Source organism: Nicotiana attenuata, chromosome 12 (assembly GCF_001879085.1).
Source record: "Nicotiana attenuata strain UT chromosome 12, NIATTr2, whole genome shotgun sequence".
NCBI classification, from domain to species: domain Eukaryota; kingdom Viridiplantae; phylum Streptophyta; class Magnoliopsida; order Solanales; family Solanaceae; genus Nicotiana; species Nicotiana attenuata.
The window spans coordinates 48,148,633-48,158,068 of NC_032000.1; the positions used below are offsets into that span (position 1 = coordinate 48,148,633).

Here is a 9,436-nt window from a genome sequence, read left to right on the forward strand (position 1 = left end):
CGAACAAAGGTTTAAGTGTGTGGTGGTGATGTTGGGCATATTTTTATATGTTTTGATGGTACTTTACCCATGTTTTAACCGCTTTTTGGTATTAAAAATGCCCAACATGGTTTAATTATTAGTTTTATGACTAATGGAGTTGTGTGGGATGATTTAGGGTGTTTGGAGTGCAAAAATATGAAGAAAATGTGCTCCAACTAGAGAAAAAGAGGTTGGATGCGTCACATCCAACCTTGGAAAGAAGATACTTGGTGCACCCCTTAGCAGTGAAGTCAGCCCATAGCATCCCCATAGCATCTGCAACTGGGCAAAGCTGAGATGGACGAACAAAGGGTGGATGCGAAGCATCCACCTTAGCATGCGAAGCTGAGAAGCGGAGGACGAGGTGGATACAAAGCATCCACCCTAGCATCAATCCCTGAAGCTTATTCGGACTAGGATTAGGAGAACTTTGGCCCACGACCTTTGTACGCAATATATAGGCCAAAACACCCCTTTTAGGTCATCTAACATAGATCTAACACACTTTTTGAAGGGAATTCGACCGAGGGAGAGCAAGGAGCCGCCGTAGAGGCCGGGTTTCATCTTTCTTTCACCCAAACTTAGTAATTTTTATACTTCTTTGTATGATTTGTTATTTTGCTACCATGTCTATGTGGAGCTAAACTTCACGTTCTAGGGTTGTGGTTCTTTCATGACTATTGTTATTCGAATATTGATTTTGATTTCTTAGTTTATCATATTAGTTTATTTACTCAATCCTGCACTTAATTATTTGATTGCTTGATCACCAATTGAATACTATCTACGAATCTAGAATTGAGCTCGAAAGTGGGAATTCTAGATTGCATATAGGATTGAATAGAGCAAGTTCTTGAACCTGGGCATCGGGGAATGAATTCGCGGTTAGGATAGACATATACCTAATTGCCTTGCTTGGTTGATTTACAGAAAAATGCATTCTTGTTAGTTCTAACTCCATAGACATATAGGCGTTAGGTTAGCTTGAATAGGCGAGTAAGAACTCGACAGATTCTTATGAGCAATATTAACCCTGTTAACCATTAAACTAGATAAATTAGTTAGTCAATTCAATTGAAGAATACAATAGGAATGTTAGATAGCCCATAACCCTAGATCGTTTTCATCATATTGATAACATAAAAATCTGCTCTTCCTCTGTTCAAAGTTCATTATTTATTTTTATTTATTTTAATTAGTTTAGAATCGAATACTTCTAGGTTTAATTCTTGTTTAGATAATTAGGATAGCCTAATTTAGTTAATAGTTAATCACAATTCCTCGTGGGATCGACATCCGACTTTTAGTCACTTTATTACTTGACGACCGCGTATACTTGCGTGTGCGTTTGGCCGCAACATTAGTCAACCCAAATGACTTGACAAGAAACTCGTACTGCCTATAATGGGTCCAAAAAGTTATCTTTGAAATGCCTGACTCCCTTATCTTCAATTGATGGTACCCTGACCTTAAGTCAATCTTAGAAAAGAACTTCGCACCCAGTAACTAAAATGATACTTGCTTTATAGTAACTTTTTTTTAACTGTAAGTAGTCAATACACATACGCATAAATCTATACTTCTTCACAAAAAAGACCGGAGTACCTGATGTTACAGTACCCAACAAGAGTTGGGGTCGGAATTCCACAAGGAGTTTGTCAGGGGTGTTAGGATAGACACTTGATGAGAGTACGTGAAATAACTCAATTACACTTCCAACAAAGGGTTTTTGTCTTCTAACTCTAAAATTAACACTAACAAATGTAAACTAATTAGGAGGAACTAGAAAATGAGTAAATTTTTTGTTGATGTTTTTAAACAAATGAGAAAAAGCCTAGGGATGTAACCTTCGCCTAGGTGCTAACCTAATGGGTAAATCACGTTAATTCTTATTTTATTGACCAGGGTGTATTATAACTCTCAACTCTTAATTACCCAATCAATACCTCTCGGTTATAGAGCGTTTATGCCCAAATTGGCCTTCTCAAGTCCAATTGGGTATCAATTCAAACAATTGATATGAGCTCAAGTCAGATTTTTCCTATCTCTAGTTCGAACCCTTTAATTAGACTAGTCAAAACCTTAACTAGCTCAATTTTTTGTTAGCCAGGTTTTTCTAGACTAAGTCCTTCTTTCTCAAGTAAGAACCAAGTCAAATAGGCATGGATCAATATAGCAACCATTAATTCTAGATATAATGCATAAACAAGGCTAAATAATAAGTATCCAATCATAAACAAGCATTCAATTATCAACCCATAAGTTTACACACTAGGGTTAGGTCACAACCCTAGAGAAAATCTAGCTACTCATGCTAGAAAGTGAAGAAAACAAAGAAGTATTTTTTATTTATTTATAGTGCCCTAAAATTCGCTGACAAAAATGCCCTTCGCGAGGTTCTACGGTCGCACAATTCCATGTGTGGTACGCACTTTTCTTCTCTTCTTCAGTTGAAGGATTCTGCAGCCGCACAATTCCATCTGCGGCTGCACTTCAGCTTCCGCGGCCGCACTTTTCCATATGCGGCTGCACTTTGGCAAGGCTTCACAGTCGGTTGTTTTGCACCTTCTCAAAGCTTTTGAAATCTTGTCGGTGCGACCAGGTTTTGCGGCTGCACAATTTGATGTGCGGACCGCACTTGTTAGAAATTCCTCTGAGGCTCAGGTATCATCTTTGCGGCCGCAGATGTTATTTTCTAATTTTTGTTCCTTATAAATTCAGTTGTTACTATGAATTATGAGTATCCCATGCCATAGTTTAGAATCTAATTTGGTTCTTAAGGCGTGATTTAGCGATAATTACTCGTTGTTCAAATGCTTAAAGCAGAATAAGAAAATATGGTGAGCGAATACTCATCAACAAAGGCTCATTGTTGGAGAAAAAAAATACCTCGGTAGCTGCCTTAAGACTTCAGAACTATCAACCTAATAAGATGCTATGATCATTCAAGTCATGGTGGAAAGAAAATTATGGTAAATACTCGATGCAATTCAACATGGTGGGAAAAAACAAAGAGAGAAGCTAGAAGAAAAAAAGAAATTTATAATATAAAAAACATACAATAAGAATATTAAAAGAATTGTGACTCAACATATAAATGAATATATGATTGTCGGTAATTTTATGTCTTTCACTTCTTGAGTTCAACAAATGACTACGAAGGATGCAGTAAATAAAAGGGATTTAACGGGCTAATTAATGGGTTTTAAAAAAACAAGTATTGTTTTAATTCGATGGCTTTCTATTAGGTGGAGGATATTTTTAAAATGTTTGGCTAAGGGAAAGGATAGATGTGGCCCTATAATATAACGGAGGACAGATATGGCCCGATAGTATTACGGAAGGTAAATATGAACAATATACAAAAGTAGAGGTATATTTGGCCATTTTCTTTTTTTTTTTTTTGGTTGGCATAACGGTTCCTGGTGTTTTCCAACAAAATGACCGATAATGTTCGACTAGTCAGCATAACTTTGTTTCCTATTATTGGGGCATAACGGTTCCTGGCGTTTTCTGCAAAATTGCCAAAATGCTCCCATCCCACTTGCTTTACTAAGTAATCAAAATGAAAAACATAAGAAAATCTTTCAAATTAGCCAACAAACACAACAGTTTAAGGTTGTGGAGCCTATCATGGATTAATAAACTAGAAAACGACGCAAAAAAGTTTAAGGCTGTGGTGACCTCCCACAAATAAACAAAGACATTTAAAAATAAAAATAAAATCTTGATAATAAGAAAATGCAAATACCTAAATAACGTAGAACATTAGGCTATATTGGTGCAAAATCAATTAAAGACGATTACTTTTTCTCTTTTTATTTTATTTTATTTTCTTTGTTGACACTATTTTATTTATAGTCTAATTTTTTTCAAAAATAAATACTTGTGCATTTAAAATTATTATGTTTGTTCCAATTTACATGGCGTAATTTTCTTTTTATTATGTTTTTCTTTTCTTCTTAATTCCATGCCCGTATCACATAAATTTTCGATGGAAAAAATAATATTTAAACTTAACCCCTCACTATATTTTTACTGACATCTATGATTTGTTACTATTTACTTAATACGAATTAGCTAATTATCTTATTAAAGAGAAAGATGAAAAGATATGTTGAACTAGTACTATATCTCATTTAATTGTTGATTACTAATAAAGGCAATTCTAATACTTACCGTATAATTAGTTTACGCATTAATTATTTTTATTTCTTAAATTTCTTGTCCTCTCAAACTATATATAGTAACATATTCATGGTTCTAATCCTCTCCTTCTTCCGCAGCATCAAGTATTTTGTCCATTTTATTTCCACGCTTTCTTCCTCCCTTCACACCATCTTCAACATTACTATACCCTTTCTCTTTACTCTTCACTCTTCACCTTCACCATGCCAAGACAGAAAGGAGAAGTATGCTTCTCTCTCTGTGTGTGTGTGTGTGTGTGTTAGTGTGTGTGTGTGTACTGGTTTTCATGCTTCCATTTTCTTATCCTGTCTTTGTGTCGAGCTGCATGTTTTGTGTATCACTGCGCGTCTTATATACATCTTCAAGGATTTATCAACAGTACTTACTGCATTAGTTCTCTTTTTGAGCATCTACAATTCAGTCATAATATGTACCTCTTAGTATATTATATATACTTTTCCTTTCTCAAGATGTATCCAAGAATCTAATTAAGTTGGGGTGGGAGAGGAAGTTTACAATAATTATATATACTTTGGAAGTAATTAGATTTTCTCAATGGTTATTTGCATGGCTTATTGAATTTTTTTGTTATCTTTATGTAGTACTAATTATCTTTCTCAAAAAATTTCCTCATTTTTTCAAGGTTATGTGGCCAAGATTGGTAGCTAGTAAGGTCCTAAAGAGATTGGGGAGCACCAACTTCGTGGCAGATTTTCCAAGTGATTCAGAATATTTATTAAAGATTCCCCATTTTGATAAAAAATCCTTCAGTTCTAATGACATTATTTTCAATGATCACGAGGACACTCAAAACTACAGGTAATTAGAGGAGAGCTCAACATACTAACCATTAATTTCAACCACTAATTAGATTTTAGTGGTTAGTGCTCAACCAATGAAATTATTGAAACATGTATTCTATTTTATTAGTACTATATTGTTTTTAAATTCTCAAAAAAGAATAAAGGAATGATTCTGGGAGATTCCTATATTTTCTAGAAAGGGTTTAATTTTTCCTGGATAAATATGTTTTTTTCCACAGGGTTTTTGTTAATACATGGAACGTTGGAGGAGTTGTACCAAGTGACGATTTCAATGTGGATGATCTGCTTGGCACATGCCACACTTCATGTGACATCTATGTTTTTGGGTATTTTCTTATTGCACAAAATGTTTCTTTTAATTCAATTTAATTTCAAAATGAAACTTTTTTTAACTGGTAAAATATATGAAGGTTTCAAGAAGTAGTGCCACTAAGAGCAGCAAATGTTCTTGGATCAGAGAGTGGTAGGATTTCAGCAAAGTGGAATTCCTTAATAAGAGAAGCTCTGAACAAGAAAACAGCCAAAGGAGTTGGAAATGAAGACACTAAACAGAAAGGAAAGGAAAATACGAATGGAAATGAAAATGATGAAAATGGCCAAATTCCACAAGAATTCAGTTGTATTATCAGTAAGCAAATGGTGGGAATATTGATATCAGTATGGGTTCGAAATGATTTTCGTTCCTTCATTCGAAACCCTAGTGTCTCTTGTGTTGGCTGTGGCATCATGGGTTGCTTAGGCAACAAGGTAATCGATATAGTTATTAATATTATTTTCATCATAAATCCAACTTTCCAAGAAAGAAAATTCTCTTTCCTTTTCAAGAACTATAATGCTCATATATCCGTTGCTAACGAAGTTGGGTTATTTTACGTTTAAATAGCAACTTTATTATGAATTTTTCACCCGTCTTATCGTTTAACGCATAAATATATATAGTAACCTGACTTTTCAAATTGATGTTATTTCTGGATTAGGATATATAAATTTTCACCTGTCTTACTATGAAAGTTGATTAGCTAAACCACAACTAATTTATATAAACTCACATAATTTTTTTGTATTATCGTGTTTTAATTTATGCTAAAAGGAAGTTTATTCTTTATATTTTTTTTTTTGGTTTTCGAAGGAATATTTTATTGACAGTATTGATAATATCTTTTATTATGTATAATTATGTCTAAAATTTACTCTTGCAGGGTGCAGTATCAGTTAGATTTCGGTTGCATGAAACAAGCTTATGTTTTGTGTGCAGTCATCTAGCTTCTGGTGGTAGAGAAGGAGATGAGAAAATTCGCAATGCAAATGTTGCTGAAATATTTTCAAGAACAACTTTTCCAAAAGGCTCCTCCCTTGAATTACCAAGAAAGATTCTAGATCATGAGTATGTCAATTATTTTAATTAAGGTCCTTTAATATATCTTAATTTAATAAAACCGTCCAAAAAAGATCTGTTACGATTACTTTGATTAATCGCCTTTTTTTAGTTAATTCTAATCTATGACAGATATTTAGGGTAATAAGACATGAGTACGTCCAGTTAATTAAACTTAACAACCAATTAATTATTGGTTGTTGAAGAGTTAAACATTGTCTTGTTAGTTGAAGCCGCCAATAGAATCACAATTAAATAGTAACAAATCAAAAAGAATACAAAAGAAAAAGACAATTTCCAACTTCGGCAATTTGCCTATTAATTATGAAGAGATCACTTTCTTAATCTTGTTGACTTTCAACAAGTTGTAAAAGTATAACTATTTTTTGTACGAATGGTAGGAAAAGTTGATTATTTTTACGTTAAGATCACAAATATCAATATAAAAAGTAAATATCTGTGTCACATCACAATCAATTTTACATAAAATACACAAATATCATTTTAAAAAGCAAATATCTTCATGACATCACTTTTAACCTAATTTTTGAATTGGTTGGTTGTAGCCGAGTGATATTGCTTGGAGATTTGAACTACAGGATTTCTCTACCAGAATCAACTACAAGATTATTAGTGGAACAAGGAGAATGGAATGCACTCTTGGAAAATGATCAGGTAGCATATGGATTAAATATCAAAATCAAAAATTATTGTTTCTCAATAATTACAAATTAATAAACAACTAGAACTAAGATCTTAAAATGTGTCATGATAAAATAGTTGCAGATGGAGCTAATGGATGGACAAGTATTTGAAGGTTGGCAAGAAGGAATGATCAAATTTGCCCCTACTTACAAATATTATCTAAATTCGAGTGATTACTATGGTAGAACAGAGGTCAAAAGAGGCGAAAAGAAACGTGCTCCTGCATGGTAAGTTTGTTATTTACTTGTAATTCAAGTAACACAAATAAAATGCAGTTCTTCTATGTTTTTGTCTCTATATATATGTGTCATCTGCATATCTTGCTCATGAGAGATGGCTTAAAACATAGATGACAGTATCATTAAGAATTTAAGTTAAAAATTACTCAGTCTGTTTCAAAGAGATTGTCACTATTTTCTTATTAGTCTGTTTTATTAAGACTGATACCTTTCAATATTTTCTTAATAGAAAGCATTTATAGCTACATTAAGTTTAAAAACACAAGTTTCAAAAGTTCTAAAGCCACTCAAAGACTTATTTAAGATCACATATCTCAAAAATATTTTCTTCTTTATTAAAGTTTGTGCCAGGTCAAACTAGGACAATCTTTTATAAACGGAGGGAATATAATATAGATAATTCTACACTATTTGTGCAGTTTAACTTTAACCGGTTATAGCATATTTTTACTCTATTTTCTAGGTTGCCAGGTTGATGTAAGTCAATTTAACATGATAGTGTAAAATTTTTTTACACAACAAATAAGTTCTACTTTTACACATCCCTTTGCTTAATACCTGACATATGCAGAAACGGATTCAAGACTTAAACTCTATGGGTTCAACGTTTAATGTTTTGAGCATTGATCCTATTATATATATTGTTTTAATTATGGGTTCTGACCTACTATTTATTGTATTCTGAGTTATTTTTCCCCTTAATTTAAAATAACAACAAAAAAAAAAGGTGATAAAGGCTAATTTAATTTCTATTTTGTGGAACTACATCAGGTGTGATAGGATAATTTGGTATGGAGAAGGGTTAAAGCAACAATTGTATGCAAGAGGTGAATCAAGATTATCGGATCACAGACCAGTGATGGCAATTTTCAGCACACAAATAAGAGTATCAAGAAAGTTGAAGAGATTACAAAGTTTCTTTTTATCAGAAAGATTTGAGCAGATCACAAGCCGCTTAGAGATGCACTCACCAAAAGATGACTTTCCATGTAATGCCAGATTAAGCCTGCAACTTAAACATATATAGAATAACACTTCCCCTCCCCAAAAATATAGTATTGTGTGATCTTGACTTTTGTAATATAAATCTGAGATCATGAAGAAAAGAACCTTTTTAAGCTAATGAGTATTGTGAATCTCAGTATGCAGAAGTTACATAACCATACAATGGCGAAGCCAGAAATTCTAACAAAATATTCAAAAGATGCAAAAAATCCTACATTGAGGACTTAGACTTAACCCATGATCTAAAGCAATTTTTCGATCACCTTCATCACTGCGCCAAAAACTTTCATTATGTCAAGGGATCTATAAATCACATTATATCAAAAAAAATACGTAATTTTTTTTTACGTTATTTATATATCTAGTATAATTTATCGATGAAGGAACTAATTGAACCTTCTTTTTACCTTTAGCTTTGGCACTTTTTATACGGTATATATAGAGAGAAATAATATCAATTTATGGAGAGCGGCAATTTATAGAATTCTAATGAAGTTGAAAAACAAAAATGCTTAGCTCTCTAATAAGAGAGCTAAATAATGCTTTCACGTAACCCAATTTTTTAAGGACATAAAAATATCTCACAACTTTCCTTAGAATATTTTAACTGAAAGCGCAAGGTAACCATGTATATTGTAACTTGGAATATTTTATTCCACCGTGTTATTATCAGTGACCAATATATGTCAAAATCAATGCTTTCTCCATCCAGAAATAAAAAAACGTTTCCTCCATCCAAAGATTTTTATATTTACTTTTTTTTCTTTATAATTTAACTATGCATAAAAAATATCCCACCTGCTTTTGTTTTTATTTAAGTTCTTGGATAAAGAAATTGAAGGATTTGCAAATGATTGGCACCATCTTTCAAGCAATTTTGATTGGATAGAAACGGCCAATCAGATTGGAGAAATTCGTATATTAATTAACAATATTTGATTACTTTGTACACACAGACACACGTTACGATTTCTTAATTCAAGAATAATATACTCCACCTTTTTCTTTTTAGTTTAATTTTTATCTGCGGACTTGGTTGTTGGTTCATGAAATATTGAAATAAAAAAGTCTGATAACTC

At 32.7% G+C, this 9,436-nt stretch overlaps 1 protein-coding gene across 1 annotated transcript; it reads left to right on the plus strand.

Annotated features, from left to right (window-relative positions):
• LOC109235689 (type IV inositol polyphosphate 5-phosphatase 9) lies at window positions 4,297-8,475 on the plus strand. The gene is made up of 8 exons (XM_019401894.1): window positions 4,297-4,433; window positions 4,853-5,028; window positions 5,252-5,359; window positions 5,444-5,780; window positions 6,233-6,417; window positions 6,975-7,083; window positions 7,189-7,340; window positions 8,124-8,475. Exons 1-8 carry the CDS (start codon window positions 4,413-4,415, stop codon window positions 8,377-8,379), a joined length of 1,344 nt encoding a protein of 447 aa, XP_019257439.1. The 5' UTR covers window positions 4,297-4,412; the 3' UTR covers window positions 8,380-8,475.

What these genes read in the sequence shown, in the direction of transcription:
- LOC109235689 (XM_019401894.1), top strand. Translation starts at nt 4,413, where the DNA reads ATGCCAAGACAGAAAGGAGAA. An exon ending in TGCCAAGACAGAAAGGAGAA is followed by an intron (nt 4,434 to 4,852) that starts GTATGCTTCTCT and finishes CATTTTTTCAAG; the next exon opens with GTTATGTGGCCAAGATTGGT. An exon ending in TGGGTTGCTTAGGCAACAAG is followed by an intron (nt 5,781 to 6,232) that starts GTAATCGATATA and finishes TTACTCTTGCAG; the next exon opens with GGTGCAGTATCAGTTAGATT.